General features: G+C 37.8%; 1 protein-coding gene and 1 long non-coding RNA gene across 2 annotated transcripts; one reads left to right on the top strand and one right to left on the bottom strand.

Moving 5' to 3' along the window:
- Window positions 1-129: 129 nt before the first annotated feature.
- Window positions 130-21,968, top strand: gldc (glycine dehydrogenase (decarboxylating)). The gene is made up of 25 exons (XM_048243628.1): window positions 130-494; window positions 715-793; window positions 3,170-3,305; window positions 4,863-5,027; window positions 5,117-5,194; window positions 5,287-5,434; window positions 5,616-5,812; window positions 6,904-7,000; window positions 7,082-7,187; window positions 7,311-7,450; window positions 7,899-7,979; window positions 8,092-8,189; window positions 8,482-8,566; window positions 8,662-8,703; window positions 8,837-8,979; window positions 9,806-9,881; window positions 13,130-13,255; window positions 16,075-16,224; window positions 16,330-16,442; window positions 16,554-16,695; window positions 16,850-16,961; window positions 17,074-17,169; window positions 20,784-20,956; window positions 21,150-21,230; window positions 21,356-21,968. Exons 1-25 carry the CDS (start codon window positions 231-233, stop codon window positions 21,491-21,493), a joined length of 3,066 nt encoding a protein of 1,021 aa, XP_048099585.1. The 5' UTR covers window positions 130-230; the 3' UTR covers window positions 21,494-21,968.
- Window positions 10,894-22,990, bottom strand: LOC125294688. The gene is made up of 2 exons (XR_007193550.1): window positions 22,931-22,990; window positions 10,894-13,288 (listed from the first exon to the last, which is right to left on the bottom strand). It is a non-coding gene; the product is annotated as an uncharacterized LOC125294688 (long non-coding RNA).
- Window positions 22,991-27,883: the final 4,893 nt, after the last annotated feature.

Genomic DNA, 27,883 nt, shown 5'->3' with positions numbered 1-27,883 from the left:
ACGTTGACAAACCGTGCACAAAGACCAAACGCAAAACCCGCGTGGATAGAATAGCCTAGTCTTCGCGTCATAGTGCTGTAACTTATCGATTGGTTCGCCATTGTGTAATGAGGAGGCGTATAAAGTGGAGTCACTTAGAAGAGTGCACAAGTTATCAGGAGTGCGGCTGTAGGATAGTTCGTCTGAACTCTACTTGAAACAACTTTTGGTAGACAGCAAATTGTTTCAAAATGCAGTGCTGTGCAAAATACTGGGGATTTCTCGTCTCCAGGTCAGTCAATCGCCTCGCGCGCTCAACAAATCGTCAACAGTTTGAAAGACTGCTTATTCGGAACCACCAAGTTTTTGAACCTATTTGCGGATTACGGACATCTGTGGTTTTCCAGTCGAGAAAAATTGAGAGAATTTTGCCAAGGCATGACGACTTTGCTGAGAGACATATAGGACCAGGTGAAAAGGGAAAAAAGGAGATGCTGAGTAGTATTGGGCTTGAGGTAGGCAAAATCTGACTGATTAAGCATACCTGTAAACTAAAACACATTTTAAATAGTTCATGTTGATGTGTTCTTTTGACGTTGTCTATTCTATTATTAGGTCTATTATTAGATTGGGGCCAAAATAATCTCCAAGCCTACACAATTGTCATCTGCAAGGTGCTCCAGGCTGGCTATAGGCTAACAGGGAAATTCATGTTTTGTAATGTTGTGATTGCAGTCCATTGAGGAGTTGATAGAAAAGACCCTTCCAGCGTCTATCCGCTTGCAGAGAGCTATGAAAATGGATGACCCCATCTGTAAGTTTGTCTATCTTTCTGCTGCAATAGGAGCACGTGTTAATGTTGTGCATTCCTTATTTGTGTAAGGTGTTCGGCATACATGAACGCTTGGCTCCTGAATGTGAAGCTAATGGTACACGATCCAGCTTTACGCACATGCAGATTCAATTTGAGAATGAAAAGTAGCCTAGGTTGCGTGATTGGTTGTTTCTTAAATATGGTAGGCTACACTATTTGTGTGAAATAGGTTTAACGTTCATCATATCAAGCTATTAATAATCAGCTGTATAATCCCTCAACAACTATGTGCACGATGGGTTATGTCAGAGATTCATTGTGCGAGGATTGCGCTGTAAATTTCCTTTGAACATATTTGGAGTTGTTTTTGAGAAAGTCCGCTTTCAGCACCAATCTCTTGCCGGGAACGGAACTTGCCAATAGGATGACTGAGAGTGTAAAGTTCAGCCTTGAGTTCCCGTCTCAAGGCCAGTTTAATCTGGTTGGGACATTGCCTACGCCTTTAGCATTAACAGTGCAACTTTGCATACTAAGATATTGGAGCTATTGTTCTTATGATTTAAGCGTAAATCGGAAGAGCCCCGATGTCACTTTTGGAACAATAAAATGCACTGCGTTGGCAATACTAATAATAAATCATCACTATAATCACCACCATCATCATCATCATCATCATCATAGCAATAGCCTAATAGAAACAACAATAATGGTTATAATAGCCTAACTTATGTCAGCTTGATAAATCTAATGGCGAAAACACTAGTTAATTTATCTTGGCAAGACTACTCATTCATTTGAATGTCCCAAATACTCTTATGGATCTTGCGACGATAATGATTTAAAACGCGCTTACTTGAAGCTGCCCACTTATTTAGCCATTCGCAACCATGCACTTAGCCTACTAGTGGAATGAAATTGAATTGTGTAGGCTATAGAATATTGTATGTTGTGATTAGTAGTTAGATAATCAGTGAGTTTATAGCATGCATATAGATAACCCTTAATTAAGCTCAAAGAGATGCGTAAGCAAGAGTTTATCTCTGTTGGTCTATCTGAACTAGATAGCGCTGCCTTTTCTGGCTGACTGTACAGCTCTGAATCGCTGATGTAGTCATGCAGAAAGCCAAACTGTGACTACAAATGGGAGGCCATGCTGAAATGTGCTTGCTTAGCCTTCTTGAGTGGAGCTGGCAAAGATGGCAGTTGTTCCGTGCTATAAAAAACACATTCGGCAGATTTTTCTGCCTAATAATCTAGCCCTTTTCACGCAGTCAGTACAAAATGCTTTACAAAAATGAAAAAGTGACCAATACAATATTTACATCAAAAAGACAATGTTAAACTATGTACACAAACAATATGGAATAAGAGTATGCTAAACCTTAATAGAATATATAGGCCTATGATGAATGAAACGGATAAAATGACATGAAGGAAAATAAATCAGGTAGGCTACAGGGGGAAATCCTTACCTAAAAAGCTTTTTTGTAAAAGTGTTTGAAAGCTAGATTTCAAAGCAGATATTGATGGAGATTATTTAATATAGGCTAATGTGGGGTGGGGTCCTTTGTAAGTTATTTATAGAATAATAACATTCTAAAACTCAGTGGCCAAAAATGGTGTAAAGTGTTCCTTTTCTCTGTGTCCTTTAATGTAACATTGATCTGATTTTGGAAATGTTCCTAAGTTGATTATAATTGTACTGGACAAGATTTTAAAGTCTGAGTCTAACATTATCTCTACATTACTGGAAGCAAGTTTGGTATTCGGGGCTAAATTACCAAGAAATGAACAAGAAAGTATAACAACTTTTTCAGGGTCAATGAAAAGGTCTTCTGTTTTGTCTTAATTTGTCTGAGTTGTATAGTCCATGGGCATTGTAATGATTAATATAAGAATTGCCCAGATGAGGACGTAATACCTGATGATTTGTAGGCTTTCAGACATTTAGAAGCCTGTTAAGTGGGTCATGTCAATCATAATCTTATTGTCTTATCTTATTCTACTTTAATAATGGTATATGACCTTTGTGGCTTTCTGTGCAGATTGCGTTCTCTAAAGTGATTTATTTTCTTCTAACACAAGTTCATACTGGTTCCTTTTCATTTTGTGTAACAGAATATTAGTTGCAACCTCCACTTTGAATTATGTAGGCAGGGTAGTAATTTCAATTAGGTCATTTGAAAGGTATTGTCAACATGATTTAAGATTTAGCCATATTTGTATTTTCTTTTTGTATTCTCAGAGTGAATAGTTTCCACTGTAAAATGAAATGTCCTTCAAGGGTATTTGCTCTAACAGCAATATTACAGGTGCATTTTTATGTTCCATGCAGAACTCCATTTGATGTAACTTTTATTACACTGTACTCGACAGGTGAAAATGAAATTCTTGAGTCTCTTCAGAAGATTGCATCCAAGAACAAGTTATGGAGGTCTTATATTGGCATGGGCTATTATAATTGCGCCGTACCACCAGTGATTCAGAGAAATCTGCTGGAAAACTCAGGATGGTTGGTGCCTAATAATTTATCATGTCATTTTCCTGTTATGATATTATGCTGTAGTTTACTGATGTGCATAGCAGACATATGGTTCATGTAGCTGAATATTGATTGTGAATGGAGGAAGAAATCATGGATGTATTAATAGACCTGAGCGCGTCAGGAAGTACCCCATTCCTTTCGATGGCTGATGCTGGGCTAGCCACTTAAGCCAAAACTCTACTGAATTGGCTGCAGACATATTTAAAAACGGCATCCCATGGGTGTTTAATTCTTGTTACATTTTCATTAATAAGCCAGTTAGGTGCTGCATTACAGTTAGCCACAAATGATGTCATCCATGTGGAGTGCCAGCTCATGAGAACAACCACCAATCCACTTAGACAACATACTTTTGTGTTTGCTAGCACTTTAAAGTTGTCTAATAATAAACTACTACAATGTTGCCTTGAAAGGGAAGAGACAATGGCATATTTATAGTTTGTCACACTAACGTGGTAATAACATTTAAGCTTTCCTTCCAATGAATAGACTTGCATAATAAAACGCTGTATCCTCCATTTTAATGAATTTTCATGAATCGCTTTTTAAAATGGGTTTCCAAGTGATTTCGGTGGAACTGTAATCGGGTTATTGTTATTTGAAAACAACAGGACTGCAACAAAATACAGAGATATAGCGTTTTCGAACCAAACTCTTCACATATAACATAGTTGGGTAATGTTAAAGCTGTCACCGCAGTAGGGCAGTGCAAACACCTACACCAGCCCTGTACAGCCAATGGCTGCTTCTATAGTTTTTTGTAGTTTAAGTTTCATTATTGATTTCAATGTTTACTTGACATTACCTGAAAATTATAACTTCACATTTTGTTGGTAGGTCATCTTTGCAATGTTTTATATCAAAACCCCTAAAAAAGCAAGGAACATCCGCACACTACCCCCCCCACACACACACACACACACACACACACACACACACACACACCATAGGCAACGCCTCGAGTCTCACGCTCCTCATCAGACCAAATCTTTTGCAGTGTTACTTTTTTATCCAGCATCTTTTGGATGTGCGCATGTTATATTGGTTTGGATTTATATCGAAACCCCTACTCATGGCACCTTTTAGACATTGCTGGTATTAAATATCAAGGTGTTATTACTTGTCTTTACTGTTATTGAGTCACATAATACACAACAGTATCAAAGGCCAGGATGTTCCTATGTAGTGTTGGAAAAAGAAATGTGAATTTTCATGAAAGTAGAGCTTTCCGTAGCCTAGTTGTCTTAACAATATTGTGTCTTTACACTTCTAGTATGACTAAGAGTTGTCCATGACCAGTTATCAAGTTTTTTTTTTAATCCTTCAACAGATGGATTAATTAAATTGATTAAGACTCCATATAATGTGTGCTGCTTGTTGCATATCTGTGGTCTTTATTTTTTTTTCATTTGGTAGTCTGGAACAGTGGTATACCACCATTAGCTTGCCATTCTGAGACTTCAAATCATGACCAACTCTCAGTGGACATTTTGGAGATTTCAGTTTTTGTCCTTTGTCTTGAAGGGTGACTCAGTACACACCCTACCAGCCAGAGGTTGCGCAAGGGCGCCTAGAAAGCTTACTGAACTACCAGACCATGGTGTGTGACCTAACTGGATTAGCGGTAGCTAATGCCTCTCTCCTAGATGAGGGTACAGCTGCTGCAGAGGCCATGCAGCTCTGTCACAGGTCAGTAGACAAAAGTGATATTTTCTGCAGTTGTGATTGGGCTCAAGTTTAATGCACAGGTCTGATATGCTATTGTGTCCGCCCACTAGACAAAATAAAAGGAGGACTTTCTATATTGACCCACGCTGCCACCCACAGACTATTGCAGTTGTTCAGACTCGAGCAAAGTAAGTTGTTGAGGGCTTCAAAGTTTCAGATTAAGGTCACTGTTATGTAACTGCTCTTCATTAACTTCAATTTTTCATATGGAACATACTAGTTACATAGGTGTGAATACTGTACTGAAACTACCCCATGAGATGGACTTCAGTGGGAAGGATGTGAGCGGTGTTCTCTTCCAGTACCCAGACACAGAGGGCCGTGTTGAAGACTTCACTGCTTTAGTTGATCGAGCGCATAAGGGTGGAGTAAGTGCGGCATGTTTAAAGAGTTTCTAAGCAAATGCTTTGATGCTGTACTTGTAGCCATTTTTCAGTTTTTGGACACTTACTATATAAAAAGTCTTGATAATGTTCTTCATATGTGACTCAATGTGCAGTATGAGTTGTACTGCTCAATTGTAAATATGTCATTTTTAAATCTCTTAAGGCCCTGGCATGTTGTGCCACAGATCTATTAGCCCTCTGTGTTCTGCGACCACCTGGGGAATTTGGGGTGGATGTGGCCCTGGGAAGTGCTCAGCGGTTTGGAGTCCCTCTTTGTTATGGTGGGCCTCATGCAGCCTTTTTCTCGGTCAAAGAAAACCTTGTTCGCATGATGCCTGGCAGGATGGTGGGCGTGACGAGGTGGGAACACTTCAAATTGTCTGTTGTAATCATCTATGGCAAATCACTGTCCAATATGTCAGTCAGTATTGTGATTCTGCATGAAACATGAAATTACTCTTAAAAATCGTTGTATTTTTCTACAAGATACAACATGATTGTATTTTGCCATCTAGCTATCTCTTGCACTCAAGCATATTTCACAGGAATAGATCAACTTTATTTACTCTAACATGCCTCAAATTCAGATCTGGAATTCAATGTCGAGTGCATTGTAGATTTAACGTTGCATGCTGGCATATAACTTTTTAGATGTTTTGTTGGTTGCTTTAAACAGAAGATGATTAAATAATTGTAATATAGTTTACCAGTTACAGTATGTTACAATACCCTATACTTCAATGGTTATTGAAAGTATATATGGATCCCCCATAGCCAATGGATCTAGGGATATGTAGTGAGTACAGCTCACTACCCAGCACCACCTCCTTGCTAGCATGTCCACTTCCTTTGTCCATGGTGGCAGATTCTGAGTCCAGTACAAGAATGTGCTTCTCAACAAGTTTCCTAGTGTGAATTTATTAATTATGTGAAACTAGTGTTTGATTGTGTTGAAACAGTCGAAAGCAGTGAATGGTGAAATGCTTTTTGGCGTACCTGACCAACCGAACAGTGTGCATTTTAATACATAGAAGAGGAGACATCCGAGCCTTGCAGACATAGATAGATACAGTAGATGGATAGATAGACACTTTTATTCATCCCCAGGGGAATTTCAGATGTCCAGCAGCAGTGTGTTGTCTACCAACAAGCATTCTTGGTGTAATACTCATAAAAACCCTGATGACAACAATAAAATAGTCACAAAACAAGCTACTATCATTAGTAGTAAATAATTAATGCTCTTCAAACAGGTCTGTTGTGTAGTCTTATGGCGGCCGGAACAAATGACGAACAGACACAGGATAAATATGTATTTAGTAAAATGGTATTGTCTGTTGGATTTTTGACAATTGATATTGAACCACAGGATATTGTGGGTTTAGTGAGAAATGCCCGCATGCACCATTTACAATACTGACCAAATTATTTCTAATTTTGATCCTTTTCAGAGATGCTGCTGGTAAGGAAGTCTATCGTTTGGCTCTGCAGACCAGAGAACAGCATATTCGGAGAGACAAGGCAACTAGTAACATCTGTACAGCTCAGGTGGGTCAATCAATAATGCAATTTACTGTTTCCAGTACAATGTTTTTATTTTTAATGAGATCCAATTTTATATATTCTCAGGCTCTTCTTGCTAACATGGCTGCTATGTTTGCTGTGTACCATGGACCGCAAGGTCTGCGGCACATTGCTGAGAGGACTCACAATGCTACCTTGATCCTGTCTGAAGGTATGCTGGCTATTAAATGATTAAATGATAAAAGCCGACTTGACTTAACTGGTATCTAATGGTACATTATGGTACAATTGACATTATTTTCACAGCTTACTTGTAAATTCTTTGTTGTTTAAGGGCTAAAGCGTGCAGGTCACAAACTACAGCATGAAATGTTCTTCGACACCTTAAAAATCCACTGTAGTGTGGCCGCCAAAGACATCTTGGAAAGAGCAGTTCAGCGCGAGATCAATTTACGAGTTTACAGTGAAGAAGTGGTGAGCCAGCATTTTCACCAAAAATGTTACATTAGCCGTTATTTGTGTTTTAAAGCAACACCAAAGTTTTTTTGTACCTTTAAAATAATGTTTCCAAAATCGTTTCAGTGGTTAATCAACTCGTAACAGGGTGAACGGCACTTCTGCATTCGCTTCGCGGCCCTCTATCGGCTATAACTGTACTATGTAAGTTTGCCAGATCAGGGAGCGGATCTGTAGTTCGATGGAATGAGACCTAAGAAACTACAAATTTGACTTGCATCTGATGTCGCAATACATCGTACTTTCATAAAATGCAACATATTCTGCCTTGTCTGACATCGTTATTTGCAAAGCCAGTGCTGGATAAACAAATAGAGTGCGTGCAACAGAGGAAAAGTTCTTTGGTGTTGCTTTAACATGTTTTATTGTAAGATTTCACTTCTTAGTCATTTTCTATACACCATAGCTTGGAGTTTCCCTGGATGAGACGGTGACTGAAAGGGATTTGGATGATCTTCTTTGGGTGTTTGGCTGTGAATCTTCAGCTGTATGTTTTAAATGCCTTAATTACACATTTTACAACAGACACAAATTACAACATAAATAAATTACAACAGAATTTAACACAGAGAATCATGGTTTAACTTTTCTTGCCCAAGGAACTCATTGCTGAGAAAATGAGTGGACTAATGAAGGGACTTCTGGGAAGTCCTTTCAAGAGGACCAGCAAGTACCTCAACCATCTTGTGTTTAACAGGTTTGAAAGAAATGTCATACAGTAAAAATGTCACAGCTACGAATTAAGTTTGTAGAGTGTTAAATTTAGACTGGATTGACCTTGAAAACATTATGATAAATTAAATGAAGACAAAAACAAAATTCATGTCAGTTCTAAATGAAATGAGTAGATAATAGTTTGTCATCCATGAACATGTACATTACACAAAGTGAAAGTGGCATAAAGACGAGATGGGGAATGTCTGCCTGTTGGCACCAGGGAACGCTGATTATAAACGGAATTGCTGATAAATGTGTTCTTTATTTTACAGTTACCACTCTGAGACCAATATTGTGAGATATATGAAGCGTCTAGAGAACAAAGACATTTCTCTTGTGCATAGTATGATTCCACTTGTGAGTGGGTACATAAATTATATTTATATGCATTTATTTTTAGGTTAACTGATTTTTGTCAATGAAAACATTTTTTCCATTCTATTTCATTATAGGGGTCTTGTACAATGAAATTGAACAGCTCATCAGAACTGATGGTGAGGAGTTTTTTTTTTTTTTTTTTTTCTTTCTACATCTTGTACATAATGATGTGATTTCAAAAACATTATTACATTACATTAAGTTTACCTCATGTTTATGTTTACCTCATTTATTGCCTAATATCAATAGCCAATCACTTGGAGAGAATTTGCAAATATCCACCCGTTTGTACCACTGAACCAAGCTGAAGGTTATCAACAGCTGTTCCGTCAGCTGGAGAAAGATCTTTGTGAGATTACTGGCTATGACAAGATCTCATTTCAACCCAACAGGCAAGGCCTTGATTTGTGCGATGATTAAGTATCGGCTGGCATTATATCATATTGCATAATTCTTTTAGTATGCCCTCACTAAGGGTGTGTTCGAAACGGGTAAAGTTGCTGCCTTTTAAGATATCTAACTGGGGAGCAAGGCAGCAAGTGCGGTTCGAAACCGAAAAAACAAATTCTGCTGCCTTTTAAGATATCTTAGAATTCCCAAATAACGGTCATTTTTGAAGGCAGCATCGATGCACACTTCATGCTGCCTCCTACCCATAATCCCTTGCGGCAACGTCTGAAACAGCTGTGAAAGGTAAACAAACATGGCGGATGACATCGGTAATGGCTGCTGAATCTGTTTAAAATGTCATTTGTGTGATCTTATTTTGCTTAGATTTGCAGATTACAGATTAGAAATAAACAATTCACTATCTGATTATGCCATTGTTGTAACCATTAATAGCGTCTGGTCTGATATATCTGCCGGCCGTAAAACTAATTTATACCGTTAGCCTGCTAGCTTACGTAAGCTAATTTAGTTTAACGTCAGGCCTTTGCTAACGTCATACCGTAGTGTTAACCAAAGATTCTAGAGTGCTACGCTCATTTTTAAAAGACGCATTTAATCCAAATTCATGTCTAGTGAGACAGCTCTCTATGTAGGGAGGGAGGCAGTAGGCAGCTGTCTCCCGTTTGGAACACACCCTAAATGTATAGAAACAGTGTGTCGATAGTTTCTTAACAACATTGGTGTACTTTTTCCTGACCTTTGTACTAATCTTTGTACTTAGGGATAGGCTGAGTCTTCATCCTGATTTCTATATGTACTGTTTTGTAGTGGTGCTCAAGGAGAATATGCTGGCCTTGCTGCCATCAAAGCCTATCTAAATTCCAAAGGGGAGTCACATAGGACGGTAAGTAGTCCATCAGTCCAGGCTGTTTTTCTACCCTTTGTCCAATGGTAAAAGCAACAACATGAATAGCCCAGGATATTGGCTATTTATTGGAAAATTTATATCTCAATTTCTGTAGGAGTAGAACTGCTAGATTTAAGGCTTTGGGCTACAGTATGCTCTCTGCTCCGTACCCACTGGCCACCATTATACTTTCAGATGGAGAACTACAGAACAGTAGCAGTAGTTGTAACAAAGCAAGGGAAAGTCACACCTTTGGCCATGGGACAACAAAGCAGCTCAAATCCATGGGTGCTAACATCTGTAAAGAGAATTCTGTCAATGCCCTATGAACTAATAACAGTGAGGGTGATTTAGCAACAATGTCAATGAAGTTTGAGTTTGGACCATACCAATACAAAATGTACAAAATCTTAATCATACTGGAGAAGAAATTTGTTTTAAAGTCAAAGTTCTTACACTTACCCTTATTCTATTAGTATTCTGTAAATTAAAAACTGTGTCTTGGCACTAAACTGATTGAAAATGTATTTGAAGTGCCCATATTGAGCAATACAGAGCTACCATGCATTAAATTAATTTGTTAGTGGAAATCAGGGATGTGCACAATTCAAAATTGAATTGAGAATGACTCACTTAAATTCTGTTCAATTCTCATGATTTGTATCAAAGGAAGTAGCTTGAACTACTTATACACATGAAATTCCATTAACAGGAAATGTTTTCACCTAGCAATGAATGTTAAAAGCTCTATTCATAGAACAAATAATTAAGTTTGATTTACTGTAACCTTCATTTTGTGGAACATGATTGAACAAGACTCCAGTTCCCAGAATGCTCTACTTCAACCAAGTGTACAAAATGGTTGCCAAACAATTTGAGGTGGACATTTGTTTGAAAGCTTATTTTCTACACAGTTTGGTGGTCTAAGCTGGACTTTGTTTATAGATTTAACACATTCTTTTGTGTGAGTGCAATTTCTTTGAATTGCCATGAAGTTAATTACTCTTCCTGTCATTCCAAATTCAACTTTATTCAGTTTTGACACACACACATAAATCCTTCAGCATCTTAACATGCTCATTCACTAGGTGCAACACCCAACCAGTTCCGTGTACACAGGTACACTACTAAAATGATAGCTGCTACAAATGAATGAGCTGGCTAAAGAGCCTTCTGTGCATAAATCGAATTCTGAGAATAAACAAAAAAATTATACAAGGACAAGACAGATTGACTTTGGAATCATAGACAAGCAGGTATTTCATAATAACACTGGTACTATGAACTGAAATGGTAATAAATGTATACATTCTTTTACAGTTACCAGTTACCACTTAGGCACCAATAATGTGCTCTAGACATACAGTTGTGTAGGAAAAAGTGAATGAAGTGCAAAATCTTTATAATAGTTTTTATAACCATGTTTTAATTTTAATGGAAACATTCCACATTCAATTCCTACGGAGCCCCTAAGGGGACATGAGCAGAATGAAAGTTTCATGTGCGCACGTGAAAGTTTTATGCGAAAAGGTTTTGCGTGCGCATGAAACTTTCATGTGCTCACCTAAAACTTTCATGTGCGCACATGAAAGTTTCACGTGAGCACATGAAACTAAACTTTCGATTTTTTTTTTTTTTGCTCATGTCCCCTTAGGGGCTCTGTAAATTCCAAATCAAGATATTAACAAATTATTTATCAAGTCCACATTTTTCTTTGCTTCCTGAAAGTTAATTTGTTAATCATTTGATTTTTAATTGAATGTGGAAGGTTTCCATTACATTTGAAATATTGAAATAATAACTAATTCTTAAGATGTTGCACTTTATTAACTTAAGGGGAACTATGCAGTTTTTTAGCTTAATTTACCTTAACTTAACAGCTTTGGAGTCATTGTAATGGCCATATTACTTTTTCTGGGTTGAATGGTATATAATCATATCATATAATTATATCTGGGTTATCTGCATAATTACTAGTAGCTAAACATATTTAGTCATTTGAATACTTCATATTGATTTTTAAACTATTACTTAGGCATATCTTTAATGTGATGTGTAGGTCTAATTTAGTGCACATTGGTTGGTGATGTGTATGTCGTCTATTCACAGCAGTAGACCTGCATCACTGTATAAAACATTACCAAAATATGTAACATGACCTATCTAGGCTAGGCCTATATTTAACAAATACAGTAAAACTTCAAATAATAGCCCATGCTTTTATTTACCAAAATTGCTGAACTGCACCAGCTTGTATTTGAGACGGGCTTCTATAATGAGAAAGAAATTGAATTCCTTTCACACACAACTTTTCCTCTGCTATTCATTATTTCAAACCCACTGAATGCTTTCCCATAACCTATTACTAGGCTATCCAGTGATGGGCTACAATTGCGGATCATTCATTTAGTGTTGATGTTCATTGAGTGTTAGAGATAACAGACATAACACGGAGAGCCAGGACTGATGAAAAAGAACGTGTGTGAACCTTTTTGTTTTGTTGCCAGCGTAATAAATCCGTAGCCTAGGGTATAGGCTTAGCATCGGCCTATCCTTGTCATAACAAGATGCAATATTTTGTTTAATATGCAAATTTGAAAACAAAATGGGATGAATTTAACGATGTAGGATAGCATAGGCCTAGTCCATATATAAAAAAAAAATTTTGAACAATTTGGACCTCTGGTAGTCTTAATGCCATCTAATCAGAACTTTAACATGCACGATCTGCACCATAGAACTGGTTTAAATAGACTATCTGGCTGGTTTTAGGAGATAAAGTATAACCTGAAAATAAAAACAGACCAGGCCTCTATTTTTTATTTATCCAAACCTGTAACCACACCAGGCATGTAGACAGGCTTCTATTTGGGACTCAGCTTTAATTTAAAGTTTTACGGTATGTAACAAACACAATGTAACAATACTTACAGATATCTGAACGCACACAATGGAAACATTGGAACGTTTATAACTTTGATAAAGTCGTTATAAATCAGAATATGCTGTGTGACATGTAAACGGTAATATGAACGTAGCAACATATATTATACTAACATATATTAATTCGTACATATATACATTTTTAAAAATACGTTGTCATATAAGATGAAGTAATTCAGTTTTGAAATCAACCTGCAAGTTGCTCTTCAAGAGGATAAGCGACAGATTAATCAACTATGAAAATGGATCATTAGTTGCGGCCCCAGTCCTTTTGGTCAGCTGATTTTTGATGTTGTTCTCAGGTATGCCTGATCCCTAAATCAGCCCATGGTACTAATCCTGCAAGTGCCCAGATGGCTGGTATGAAGGTTCAGGTGGTAGAGGTGGATAAAGATGGAAGCATTGATGTGGCTCACTTGAAGGCCATGGTAAGATATCCAAAGTTCCTTTTCAAATTGTGACTATAATGGAAATATGATATGAGTGTAAGTTATTGTACAATATAAAACACAAGTGTTTTAGTAGTAAAAGTTAGTATAACCACGCAACAGTGTTTTGATCAGACTTCAGTAGTGGTGAGTAGACAAGGCACCCTCATTCAAGTTGGATGAATGGCATCTACAGTGCCTATAAAAAGTATTCGGTTACACTTTACTTGACAGTAGCAACATAAGAGTGACATGACACTGTCATAAACATTAATGACATAACTCTTCTGTCATTAAGTGACATTTGTTTTTGTCGTAACAAGTTAGGGCTAGGATTAGGGTTAGGGTTCATGTGTCATGACAGTGTCATATGTTCATGACGGTGTCATGTCACTCTTATGTCGTTACTGTCAAGTAAAGTGTTACCAAATATCCATCCCTTGGATCTTCTCCCATTTTATTGCTTTTATAAATTAAATCATGGTCAATATAATTTGGATTTTGTTGACAAGAATTTACACAAAAAACTCAACTGTCAAAGTGAAAACATATCTACAAAGTAATGTTGATTAATAGAAGTGATTGCATAAATATTCATTCCCTTCAAGTCAGTATTTAGTAGATGCACCTTTGGCCACAATCACAGCACTGAGTCTGTCTGGATCTCAGTTAGGCTTGCACATCTGGATACTGCAATTTTACTCCATTTTTCTTTGCTGCTCCACCATGCGGGCATACTATTCAGATGTTTGGCCTGTGTTTTTGTAGTTAACTAGGTCAACGTCTAAGAAAACAGTGTTATTGCAAAAAGGGAAATGGTAACATAAAACCTTACCCAACATATCTTCAGTTTAGCTTTTATCAGATACAGTGAAAGCTTAGTACTCATCATAGGTGATAGAAGCCATTTATGTAACCATAGAATAGCGTAGATAATGGTACCTACATACTTCAGTGACTACATTAGCATCTAATAAAAACATTTTATTATGTAAAATTGATATCTACTATACAAATGTTCTGTCTTTTTTCTGAGCTGTACATATTTGACTTGATGGGCTATGAGTAAAGCAACAAACTTTTGTGTTATGGGTAGAGATTCTTGCGTTCTGTTTGTGTAAAACTTTGATTAGGTGAGGCTGTAGCCAACAATGATTAAACCTTGCTATAACCAACAACATTGCTTGCAGCTAGGGGAATGTCGGCCCTAATTTCCCCTCATCAATCCCCACAATACCCATAATGACAAGCAAGCAGAAATGCATTTCTTAGAAAAGGGAAAAACTGAAATCACAAGGATGTAAGAATTTACATTTACTTCGTACTTATAGTAAGAGTCAAGTCTATTTGGGTATGACTCAACAAGATTGACACACCTAGATTTGGGGAGCTTTGGACCATGTTTGCAATAATGAAAAAATCACTTACTGATTCATAAGCTTTGGCTTTGCATGACCTACGATTTACTCTTAATCTACAAGTTGGTATTTGACAAAAGCATTGCGAAAGTCGCATAGTGATTATGAGCAGTGAGCAGTTGCCTGGTCCCAACCGCTGAAAAACACCCCCACAGCATGATGCTGAGAGATATGCATAGGCATCTCTGCTACATTTCAAGTCTCAAAGCAAAGAGAATTCTCGTCAATGTCATTTTATTTACTATACATTAAAATGTACACTTTAATAATAATAATAATAATAATAATAATAATATGGAATCCACTATCTTGATTCTTCTTCGTCTTCTTGAGTTGGACAACAGTAAGTTTTTCAGATTTTCTTTCTCATTTTTCCCCCCCATAGACTTGAATGGCTGTGATGTCATAATGGCCTAAAGCCAGCTGCACTCGTTAAGCTCCCAGAGTAGTTCCCGGGCTAATTGGAACACTGGCACAGGTGTCACCTGTGAATCAAACTGTCTCGGCTTCTAATGCATACAATCTGGTGCGCTCTAAAACTACACATCCTGTTTAAAGGTGCCATGTGTAATGTCCGCCAAAAAATCAATTCATACTCCACATTCCATAAAAGATGGGGGCAGTATACCTCCAGAAAGCGAGTTGGTCTACCCTAGAGTAATAACCAAGACACGTGTATTGCATTTTGGCTGGCGGTTATGTTGCCCGCATACCGCCTCCCATGGCCGAAACTGGTATTATGACACCTGTCGGGCTGTGGCTAGTAATTTAGCATGCTAATTCAGGTTGATATCTCTGCAGCACTATACCTTGTCATTTTTTTAATGACATCATCGGCCTTATTTCTTATTCTTTTGATGCGTGTAGCTCATTTTTTTTGGATATTTTTACCTCAATTCTTACACATGGCACCTTTTAAGTGTTTCCCTTGTGTCAATAAAAGTCACAGCCATATCTCATGCTTTGTGCATTATATCTCCAGAACGGTTTGACGCATATGCTTAAAATTTGGTACAAGTGTTTGTATGGACTCAAAGATGAAGTGAGTTGATGTTGGAGGTCAAAGGTCAAGTCAATGAACACTCTAAGTGCGATATCTCAAGAATGCCTTGACATACATGCCTGAAATTTGGTATGAGTATTTGTATGGATTCAAAGATGAAGTGAATTGATGTTGGAGGTCAAATGGCAAGGTCAAAAACATCTTGAATGTTATATCTCAAGAACGCCTTGAGACACAAGGTCTTTTGGTACGAGGGTTTGTATGAACTCAAAGATTAAGTGATTTAATGTTTTTATTTTTCCAGGAATTTCCCCACCAACATTAAGCCAGCAGCTTTCCATCCACTATTGTAATTCCTCTGGCATTACATTCTAGTTAATATATTTATTTTCCCTTAGGTGGACAAACACAAGTCTAAATTAGCTGCCATGATGATCACATATCCTTCCACTAATGGTGTGTTTGAAGAGAATGTCAGGGAAGTGTGTGAGCTCATTCACCAGAATGGTGGCCAGGTGTATTTGGATGGTGCGAACATGAATGCTCAGGTAAGGTACTTTACTTCTAGTTTATCAGAAAAAAATATCCTTTAACTTGAAAACACTAAGCATTTTCTGAATATGTGAAAATATCTTGTACACTCTGTTGTTCAGGTAGGTTTATGCCGCCCTGGGGATTATGGATCCGATGTGTCTCATCTCAACCTTCATAAAACCTTCTGTATTCCTCACGGTGGTGGAGGCCCAGGAATGGGACCTATTGGAGTGTCAGTGAATTACCATTCTTCTTTCCGATGTTCAAGTCTAAGTTTTAAGTTTAAGTATTCCTTAAATATGGGCTTTGGTGTATATTGATTTCTTTAGTATGACTTCCACAGGAAGGAACATCTGGCACCTTTTCTACCCAGTCACCCTGTGGTGCCTATGACATCAGGTGATACTGTAAGCTCTTTGGGGACAATAAGTGCTGCTCCATGGGGTTCGAGTGCCATCTTGCCAATATCATGGGCATATATAAAGGTAAACATGTAGTAATTTTTTTTTTTTATTATATCACAATAATAACATTGTTACTAACAATGTAATTCTGAAACCCTTAATACATTTGTTTACACCTAGATGTAGCCAAAATGTGGTCATAGACTACAGAGAATGTACTGTTCTTTTCTATTAGATGATGGGTGCCAGAGGTCTGATGCATGCTACAGAGGTGGCCATTCTTAATGCTAACTACATGGCAAAGAGATTAGAAAGCCATTACAAGGTGCTGTTCAGAGGATTAAGAGGTAAACCAGATGCTCTACCGTAACCCATTTTATGAAGTGTGGAACAGAAAATGTTTTGTCCTGTTCGCAAAAATACTGACACTTTTCTTTTACGTTCTTCAACTTCTTTTAGGGTTTGTTGCTCATGAATTCATTTTGGATGTTCGACCATTCAAAAAGACTGCAAATATTGAGGCTGTGGATGTGGCGAAAAGACTGCAAGATTATGGTATGAACACTGCGTACCATGGTTTGCTGTTCAATTCTCAAGTTGCTGCCATGCATTTCTGCAGACATTGAAACATTCAGCCAACTGTCCTTCACTCCCAGTACACTGACTTTTGCCCTCTGAACAGTGATAAGATATAAAGTAGACTTTGATACAGTTTTTAACCCTGTGAGCTCTATGTAAAACCTAGAATCTGACAGAGAATAAGTGCTGTTTTTAAAATGGACTAGGCCAAGATGGGCAAGGAAATCAATAGATTCATCAATCAAGAATCAATAAATTGAAACTAGAAAATGTAATTCCGAGGAATTACCAGTGCATGAAAATGCAAGTCATAGTTGATGACTACTGACAGTTTGAATGGCTGACCAGTTAAACAGTTGGATAGTTTAAATTTGTAAATGATTTAATAGTGAATTAATAGATGTGCATCAGTAGACAATTTAATGGATGTTGATAGACAGATAGTTTAATGGGTGAAGTGAAGAAAAGAAGTGAGGAAGAGAAAAGTAAGCTATTTAGTTCAATGGAGAGAGAATAGGTTCCATTGAAGTTGCTGCAGTCAGTGAGATAGCACAGGTGCAGTTGATTGCATTCTATGTCGTTATAGCCCTTGGAATGTGCCTTATATCCTTGTAGAATGGAGAGACACAGGCTACGTTTACACGACATTTCACCCTCTCCGTTTTCAAAAATAACATTGTGCACACCTGTCAGTTTTCAGAAAAGTTTTCCTTTACACTAACCCGGGTATATGCCTTCAAGAGCATGCCAAACCTGTCGGTGGCAGTGTAAGGAGAAGCTCAATCCCACGTTAGCCAATCAGAATCCCGAAAATACCAACAACAGCAATGAATCACTTCCTCTTTCTGTTCTGAAATGACTAAAAATCTCCGCCTCGTCACATAAGTCTCTGTTTGTACCTCTTTAGACGCAAACGAACAAACAGAGTTTTTCCAAAAAAAAACGATCAGCTCGGAGTTTGCGGGGGGATAAAACCTCCGTTTGCGTCTAAATGACAGGGTCAAACGCAGAAAAACATCACCGGTTGCATCGTTTTCATTGTCGTCTAAACAGGGCCACAGAGGGAGTTGGCCTAGCTGAGCAGAAAGCAGTTGATACAGGTGTCAGTTTAATTGGCTCTGTGAGGGGGCCTAGTTGAGCAGCTGTCAGTTGGTACAGGTTTTAATCAGTTTGATAAGCCCATTGTGATGTCATAGTGCCAATGCGAAGTCTATGGGGAAAAATAAGCTTGATTTACGTTAATATCTCAAAGTATAAAGTTTGCATTTCTCGAGTGTCCTTTTCAAGACCTACGTTACAAGGTTTGAATGAAGTTTCTAAGTTAAACGGTTGAAGCTGAATTAGACGCAGAAATTTGGTGGGAAGAATAACTAGAAAATGTAATTTCGAGGAAATTACCTGTGCATGAAAATGCAAAACATATATAATGCAAACAAACTTTTGTTTGGTATGGGCAGAGGAAACGGTTAGCGAGGGGCAGAGGAAACAATTGGTGGGAGTCATAGTTGATGACAACTGACAGTTGAAATGGCTGAACAGTTAAATAGTTGAGTAGTTTAAATAGTTAAATTGGTTAATAGTGAATTATAGTAGTGAGGACTTTTATTTTGAAACCGTTGTGGGCAGAGAAAACAGTTGAAAAGGATCTGTAGTGTTAAGAGAGCCAGATTGTGTGAATGGTTTGAAGAAGATGGATGCATAGAAAGTTGGATGGAATGTGCCTTTATATCCTTGTAGAATGGAGAGGCACAGAGAGAGTTGGCCTAGTTGAGCATAACGTAGTTGATACAGGTGCAATCAGTTAAATTGGCTCTTTGAGGGGGCCTAGTTGAGCAGCTGGCAGTTGAGTGCAAATCAATTTAATTAGCCCTTTGTGATGTCATAGTGCCAATGCAAAGTCTATGGGGAAAAATAAGCTTGTTTTTTGTAAATATCTCAAAGTATAAAGTTTACAAAAGTGAAATACATTGCCCAAGTGTCCTTTTCAACACCTACGTTACAGAGTTTGAACGAAGTTTCTACGTTAAATGGTTAAAGCTGAATTCAATTGGTTAGAAGAAGAAGAAAAAGAAGACTTTGGATAACAGAACATTTTCATGCACTAATTAAATCACTACTAAGGCCAGCCTTAACCAATTTGACTCAAAGTACTAGTAATAACGTATAATAAGTACTAGTAATAACGTACTAGTAATAACGTATAATAAGTACTAGTAATAACGTATATTCGGGTGATTCCAGTTTTGCGGTGGCATTTTGGCTTCATAACTTCATAATTAAAAAATATTTTAATTAACAAACACTTATCAATAATATAGCCTAACAGGGTGGAACTTCCTCAAGCAGGCGTGATGCATAAAACACTAAAACTAAAGGTGAGAGTTGGAGCTTGCCCAGAGACTTTCTAATGAAGAGACACAGCACTTAAATAATCTCCCATAAATGTATGGGATTAGTTTGTAACGCAAACATGGCAGTCTACACATCGTCTTCACATATTTCGCCCCTTCTACCGCCAAAAGTTATGTGATGTGAATACATCGTGCCAATCATGTGTTGTAATCTCGCAGCTGGAGTGAGGTTGGTGTTGTGAAGCCTTCCACACACACACAGTTCTGCCAGAAATATATGCCCGATAAGTGCCTAAAATGCGTCGCAATATGGCCAATAGGGACTTGCCTTATAGGACTTTGGCTTACCTCAGTTTTCAAGCTGAATTTCAGTAGGTCATTTAAAGACCGTCAGACAAGTCCAGGAAGTGACATCAAATCCAGAAGTAATTACAAACTTGTTTTCTTTTACAGTTTATGGAAAAAGTAGTCACATTAGGTAGAAGCTTTTTATTATTATTCATAGTTCACAATTATTTATTAAATAATCAATTGCGCCTGACCACGTGATTTTCCAGTCAACTGGGAGTAGCTCGAAAAGACGTGACTCACACATAGGGACTTAAGGCAGATATTGCACAGAATTTTGGTTAATGGTTTAAATGTCTCTCCTATTCGTGAACATGATGACTGACGGAGTAAATTATTATGATGTTTTATAAACCATTGTGGCCATACATTTGACAATCCCTCATTATATCACATAAATTAAGTGTTTTCTGTAGGCTAGGCTACTGTGTGACATTGGTTTACACTAGGCTACAGCAAAAATTTAACAAGTAGACTATCAACACCGTTTTCAGTACCACTGTTGCAGAAATCACATACAAGACTGGAATCACTCATTCACATTGAAGTAGAATTTGTTTTCTCCACAAACCAAATCAACAACCAAATAATTTTAATTTTAGTATTAAAAGTGGCACCTAAGCCTGGGACTGCTTAGAGAGGTAGAATTCCTTTCAACAGCTTCTAAGACCTATTCACAAACAATTGGAAAAGCTGTTTCATCATGCCAGGTCACAATGTTTAAACCAAATTAAATTGATTTAGCCTGACTTAAAGCAACACATTTTTCTTTTTTTCCCCTCTACCATAACATTATCACCTTGCTTTGTTGTTTAATCTCAATAAATAGTGAGATTAGAATTCTGCTTAAACATACGATAATTAAATTATAGTGTCTTTGTTTGTCCACAGGTTTTCATGCTCCTACTATGTCATGGCCTGTAGCTGGCACTCTGATGATTGAACCCACAGAGTCTGAGGATAAGGCAGAGATGGACCGGTTCTGTGATGCCTTAATGGCCATAAGACAGGAAATAGCAGACATTGAAGAGGGCAGAATGGACTCTCGAATCAACCCACTCAAGGTCAAACCAGCCTAGCATTTTGTAACAATGTGGCACAAAGGGTTTACAGCATTTTTTTCATCCCTAGATTGTATACAAAGCTTTCTTTTTAGACAACTTCTAGATATTTCTGCTGCTCAAAACACTTCACAAACACATTTTCACATTTGAAATGTTCTTTTTGTAAACATCACACCTTATATCTACTATTCAGATGGCGCCACATTCCCTAGCATGTATAGCATCATCCACATGGGACAGACCCTATTCCAGAGAGTATGCTGCTTTCCCTATGGTAAGTCTTATCGTGGATCATGTTACCCCTCAGCTTATTCTATTGCTATTGCGATTAATATGCATTGTCTCAGTCACATGAAATCAGTCACCTCGACTGACAAACGCCTATATTTTTTTTTACAGCCATTTGTGAGACCTGAAACGAAATTTTGGCCAACAATTTCAAGGATTGATGACATCTATGGTGACCAGCATTTAGTCTGCACCTGCCCACCAATGGACACATATGAATCCCCTTATGAGGAAAGGGCTTCATCCTAGAGTCATTTGGGATCACACACCCACACATTCCTTTCAAATATATTTTTTATAAGTGTGTTGTGCAGTCTCCATGTTCTACTTTTGATAAAGAGAACTTGATTTAAAAAAATAACTTAACTTTTAAGTTTTACTCTGCATGTATATATGATGAATGGTTCTCAACCCTTCCCCTGAAGTCAAAAATGACTACCGTAAAACTTCAAATAAAAGCTGAGTTCCAAATAGACAGTCTCTTTTACACGCCTGGTGTGGCTACAGGTTTGGATAAATAAAGGCCAGTCTCAAATAAAATACAGTAAAGCGATTTTGGAATGTAAAATCCCAGGCTATTATTTGAAGTTATACGGGAATATACATTTCACATACTCATTCACATAGCTTATATCTTTTTATAAGTTTTTTTAGCCTAATCTCAAGTAATTTAGCTTCCTTCAAGTACAACCTGTAAAAATAAATAAGAAATCTGACAAAATGATGGAGAAATTGTCCTACCTCTGTCCTTTTGAGATTTATTCCTATAAAGAATCCCTCTCTATAAACGTAAGCTTATTTAAGCTACTTGAACATCTTTTCCCCACTTATTCCATTGAAGTTCCTGAAATTTATGGAATGTTTTTGTGACTAAATGAAATAAATAAATGAAATATGAAAAATACATAAAAGATTAAAATAAATACTATATATTGACATTGACATTCCATATCGGAGGCCGGAATTTCCAAATATCCGATGTGGCATGAAGGCCCTATTAGTCCAGTGTGGTTCACAGGTAGCCAGTCGACACTCATAGCTGTCAACATTGAGCATTGAAAATAAGGGAGATTTCCTGGGTTTCTAATCCAAAATTAGGGTTGGGCACCGAAACACGGTTCTAATATGGCACGCACACGGTAGTAACTGCATCGAATAACAACGTGGATTTCGGTGCCTCGTTTCAGTGCTTAAATAGCGTTTTTTTTTTTTTTTACGAGGCATCATTGCATGTCATGCGCCATCTCTAACATCTTGCTCTGACAGCAACACATCCAGATACAGTTAGCTAACATAAACACTGGATGTATAAACCAGAGGGGTGCACACATTGGCGAGTAGACAGTGTTTGACGGCTTGCGTGAGCCAAAGTAGCTTACTTTAAAGCGATATCGCGAGCTCCTGTCCAAATCTAGCAGTGGGCCTAACTACACACAAGCAAAAGGCTATGAAACAACATCAGCAGTAGCCTTTACGTTACACAATATCCTTGCTAATGCGCTAACTGACATTTTAAATGTTATCAGCAAAGTTGTAAGGGGAAAACTTTATTTCACGGTGTGTTCTAAACAACATAATGACATGATATTAATCTTTCATGTGCATGAGGCCCATATAGCATCACAATGAATATGAATATCATGTTAAAAGTTAGCTGGCAAAAACATAAATTTGTAGGTTACATACCTGATGTCACTGAGCTGTTAAAGAGGCTACGAAACCATCTCCGTACATTATCGCTAATTAAACTCAGCTGACTGGTGTTAGCGCATAGCCATAGTTGCTGTTAAAATGCCTACTAGGCTAGCGCTGGGAATCTAAACACTTCAACACCGACATGTAGCCGAACACACGGAATTAACTGGAAAGTGAGTCCCTGTTAGATTTAGCTTGCTTGCAAATGCTGTTGTCCATGACCTCGCAGTTCTATGGCAAGCGGTTTTTACATACCGCCTACACTGGGTAAACTTGAAAGCAGAGCTTACCATTGTGTGTGCATGCATGGCAAGCTGTTTTAACATTTCAATGTATTATTCGTAGGAGCGATGAGATATTGATAGTAAATTGAATATAACAGTTCAATTTCATGTTCAAATTTGTCTTATCAATAAAAAAAGCAATTCATGCTTTAGACCATTTTATTTAAAACATTTTTAAAACAAAGTTTTAAAGTGATTTAGCACTGGTATCAGATAAAACCCAAATGATGCCCAACCCTATCCAAAATAAGGGGAAAATGTCAACATTCGTCCCCCAACGTTGGAAGGGTTGCAGTACTAGTCTTTCACATTTGCAAGCTCGTGCATTGGTCAGCTAATAATGTAGCCAACAAAGTAGGCCTACTTTATTCACGCCTAACAACAGCCTATATTAATTTGGTTAACTTTATACAGCCCTAAAAAGGCTAACGTTCTGTAACCGATGCCCCTGTGCACTGTCATTCTCTCTCCTGCGTAAATAAAATTTGTGCGTTCCAAGTAGCCTAGTACGTAATTCTTCTTAATAAAGTTGAAGAAATGCATTTCATTATTTTAGAGAAAAATATAAATAGCCTGTCATGCAGTTTATGGATATAAATAGCCTGTCATGCAGTTTATGGGCTACAGTGCAGAGTTGGGAAGTCATGGTAGGCCAATTTGGAGTGAATATACAAACGGGGAATTTTTCTCTACTAGCCGAGTAGCCTGATGGTAGTACACACAGTGAGTACGACCGTACACTATGAAGGTGACACTGAATCGTGCACTCACGACAACCACGTCATCTTAAATAGGCTCACTCTAAGGTCGCCTTCAAGCAAGCAAAACGATGCTTTGAAAACATCTGTTTTGCTAGAAGGGCAAGGGGGCAACAGGACAATTGCGAGGCATAGTGAGGGTAAACACAAAACACAATAAGTTTTTCCCCTGAAGTATGACCCTTAAGGCTTAATTTCTCCTTAGGTAGGGGGTTTATTTAAGGGTGTTGCACAGAATACCTTAAATTGTTTCTTTAGATAAGAAAACATGTTAAGGGATACTGCATTGAAAGGGATTTACCGTCACGAAAATTCTATTGAGATTGTTTAACAGCTGTAACTAGCTGGCTAGTAGGTGATGTTAGTTAGCAACCCACCGAACACAGTTAAGTTTAATGTTCTTATCATTCATCTCACCTTAAGAATATTCGCTGAAATTATCCAGGTAGCAAGTAAAGCATGTTATAGACATGCACTGAGCAATACTAGCTGGCTAGTTAGAAATTATCCTGACTGTCATCAGTGAACCAAAACAAACTTTTGTGTTGATGTTTTGCCTAGCGAACCGAACCGAAGCTCATGGCAGGCTAACAAGACATCCACATCCACATGAAGTTAACGTTAGTTTTCTGGTTTCTGATAGGCCTATTTGACAGAGTAAGCATATTAGCAGGGAGGTTTTATTTTAAATTGTATAATTTTCAAAAAAGTATAATTATTGCAAGTTGCACTACTTTTTGTATTGGTTTCATACAAAATGTTTGCACAGTAAAAGTTCTGTATTTTGACTGCAATTGTCTTTGCATTCTGATTAGATTCTTCATTAGAATCATGAGTGGCTCTTTGTAAACAGCATCATTTTCTGGGGCCATGCAAAACTGCATTACCACTAGTCAGTGTGGAGTTATTCTACATCATGAGAGTAAAATAGGCCATCCTTACTCAATGTACTGCAGCAATTCCTCTCCCAACTTGTAGAAAATGCTGTGAACATCTGATTATTTATGGAAAAAAAATACCGTCATATATCGTGAAACCGTAAGAATTTTGAAAAATACCATGATATACATTTTTGGTCATACCGCCCAGCACTATTGTTATTCCACGGGCTTCTTCTGACTTATTTTTATTACAGTGCATGAAAATGCACTGTTCTGTTATCCGAAGTCTTCTTCTTCTTCTTCTTCTTCCCACCAAATTTCTGCGTCTAATTCAGCTTCAACCGTTTAACGTAGAAACTTCGTTCAAACTTTGTAACATAGGTCTTGAAAAGGAGACTTGAGGAATGTATTTTTCACTTTTGTAAACTTTATACTTTTTGAGATATTAATAAAAAACAAGCTTATTTTTCCCCATAGACTTTGTATGGGGACTATGACATCATAATGGGCTAATTAACTTGATTTGCACCTGTATCAACTTCCAGCTGCTCAACTAGGTCCCATCAAAAAGCTAGTTAACCCTTAAAGGTGTAGGTTTTTGAACATTCTAAGTTCCGCAACAATTGAAGGTTCTAAAATTCTATGTTGAATTCAATGAACCCAGATATTCTTTAGAATGTTAATTTCCCAACATTACGGTACTCCTTTAAGGGTTAAACTGATTGCACCTGTATCAACTGCTTTCTGCTCAATTAGGCCAACTCTCTCTGTGTATCTCCATTCTACAAGGATATAAGGCACATTCCATCCAACTTTCTATCCATTCATCCTCTTCAAACCATTCACTCTTCTACCCATTAGTAGATCCTGTTCAACTATTTCCTCTGCCCACAACTATTTCAAAATAAATGTCCTCACTATAATAATTCACTATTAAATAATTTAACTATTTAAACTACTCAACTATTTAACTGTTCAGCCATTTCAACTGTCAGTTGTTATCAACTATGACTTCTGCCAACTGTTATCAAATAAAAGTTTGTTTTGCATTTTGTTAATATACAGTATGTTTATATTTCCATGCACTGGTAATTTCCTCGAAATTACATTTTCTAGTTTAATTTTTTTTATTTATTTCACTTTTTATTTATTTATGGCAACTTTTATTTATTTATTTATTTAATTTTGTCCCAAAAAAACAACCCCGAAAAAATTCTCCTGCAATTTTAGAAAATGGTGAAAGTAGAACAAACTCCTATGGGGGCACTTCACCCAAATCTCAAGAAACTTGGTGTACATCCTTTCCAGACCATACGGACAAAAACTACTTGAGGCTGTGACCCATAATACCTCCACATCTTGTTGAAAATGTCCAAATGTATTTTTTTAATGCACATCATTTTTTTTGCAATTCTGTCCTCTGCTTGGACCCCAATGATTACCAAAATGATTTTCCAAATGGGTTATTTTTCTTTTGTTATCTTCACTGTTTAAAGTTTTGTAAGAGAAGTGTGTATTTTTACTAGGATTTTAACCTTTCACTTAAAACATGTCTACTATTATTCCTGCATAGTTGATCTCATATAGTCATCATTCTTGACAAGAATTATGCTGAAACCATAACTATAAGGGCCTGAATCCACCAAACACGTTTTTTGCGCTGACGGCGGCTATTTTCTATACAAATCCTATGAAGTTCAGCTTTCACAGCACTCAGCGCCCTTGGCGGAAAAAAGCCCTCGGCGCCGACAGTTTTTTTTTACGGCACTCTGAGTGCATTTAGAACGGCGCTGGGCTCGTCAATGTCACTTCTCTCTTGCTAGCCAATTGAAATCAAGGAAGGGGCGGGACCTACACTGTAAACAATGTTGGTGGCAGAGGAAAACTCAATCAGCCAAGTCCTGGGGCCTGTTGCACAAAAGCAGAATTAAGACATCCGGGATAAGTTACTAAGCTGCGCTCAATGAATCCAAAACAAGAGCGTATAGGCTTAACTGGTTGCACAACGAGCAAGCCAGGATGAGCAGACACGGATTCATCAAGCCAGGTGAAACCTATCCTGGATAAGTGCGCGCTCACGGCTCCCTCAAATAGACCCCGCCACTGATCACAGATTCACTGATTCACCATGGCAACTAGAGCGGCTTTATTGCTTCTTCTACGGTGTGAATTAGGTAGATAGCCTTCTCACAACAGCAACAACTCTGTTAAGGAGAATATTGCAACTAGTTCTGCGACCACCACGCGTGAAATGGTTAGGCACTCCCGTGACGTCACGTTGTCGCATGACAGGTCAGGAATGGCGAGTATGTGAGTTAATTAATGATCACAAACGTTTAAATAATGACAGTGGGTCTAGGTATATGTGATAACAATGTGTAGTGGGCAGTGGAATAACTATTGGTTTCCATTTGTGGTGACTGCTGACTGAGATAAGGGATGAGATTAAATAGATCCTGGAACTTAGCCTGGTCTGGAGCAGGCTAGCTCCACAGAATAAATTGCCATGGTGATTTATACCATAACATATCCTGCTGCCCCCTATCCCGCTTTTGTGCAGCTGGATCACGGATAAATTGAGCCAGGATAACCAAGATATCCCGGCTTAATCCCTTATCCTAATTTTGTGCAATAGGCCCCTATACCGCATTTCAGAATGTTTGTAAACAATCGGCTCCAAGATCCTTCCGGGTGGCAGAACGCAAGAGGCTTCCACTGACCTTACATAGTTAAAACATTGTTGTTGATCAAAGTTGAAACAATAACGAAAACGTGTTGTGTTTGGGGTTGTGCCGCCAGATATACAGCAAAAAGTGTAGGGTTTTTATCGAGGTCCTTCAGAAAGAAAAAAAAATATCCAGCGGAACCTGTGGGTGAAGTTTAAAGCTAGTGGACGAGTAGCCACTTCTTACATCTGTATCCGATCCAAGCAACAAAAACCCGATCATAGCCTTTTTATTTAGATAGCAGGGAAATACACCATCTAACAGATTGTGTCAAACAGCAACAGTCACTAAAATA

The sequence above is a fragment of the Alosa alosa genome, chromosome 5, assembly GCF_017589495.1.
Source record: "Alosa alosa isolate M-15738 ecotype Scorff River chromosome 5, AALO_Geno_1.1, whole genome shotgun sequence".
Lineage (NCBI taxonomy): Eukaryota > Metazoa > Chordata > Actinopteri > Clupeiformes > Clupeidae > Alosa > Alosa alosa.
This window is presented reverse-complemented; position numbering and strand designations above follow the sequence as displayed.

Bases quoted from the DNA above. Each gene is read 5' to 3' on its own strand.
- gldc (XM_048243628.1), top strand. From the start codon at position 231: ATGCAGTGCTGTGCAAAATACTGGGGATTTCTCGTCTCCAGGTCAGTC. The intron at 8,704-8,836 runs GTGAGGAGTTTT...TAATATCAATAG, and splicing joins ACAGCTCATCAGAACTGATG to CCAATCACTTGGAGAGAATT. The intron at 17,170-20,783 runs GTATGAACACTG...GTTTGTCCACAG, and splicing joins GAAAAGACTGCAAGATTATG to GTTTTCATGCTCCTACTATG.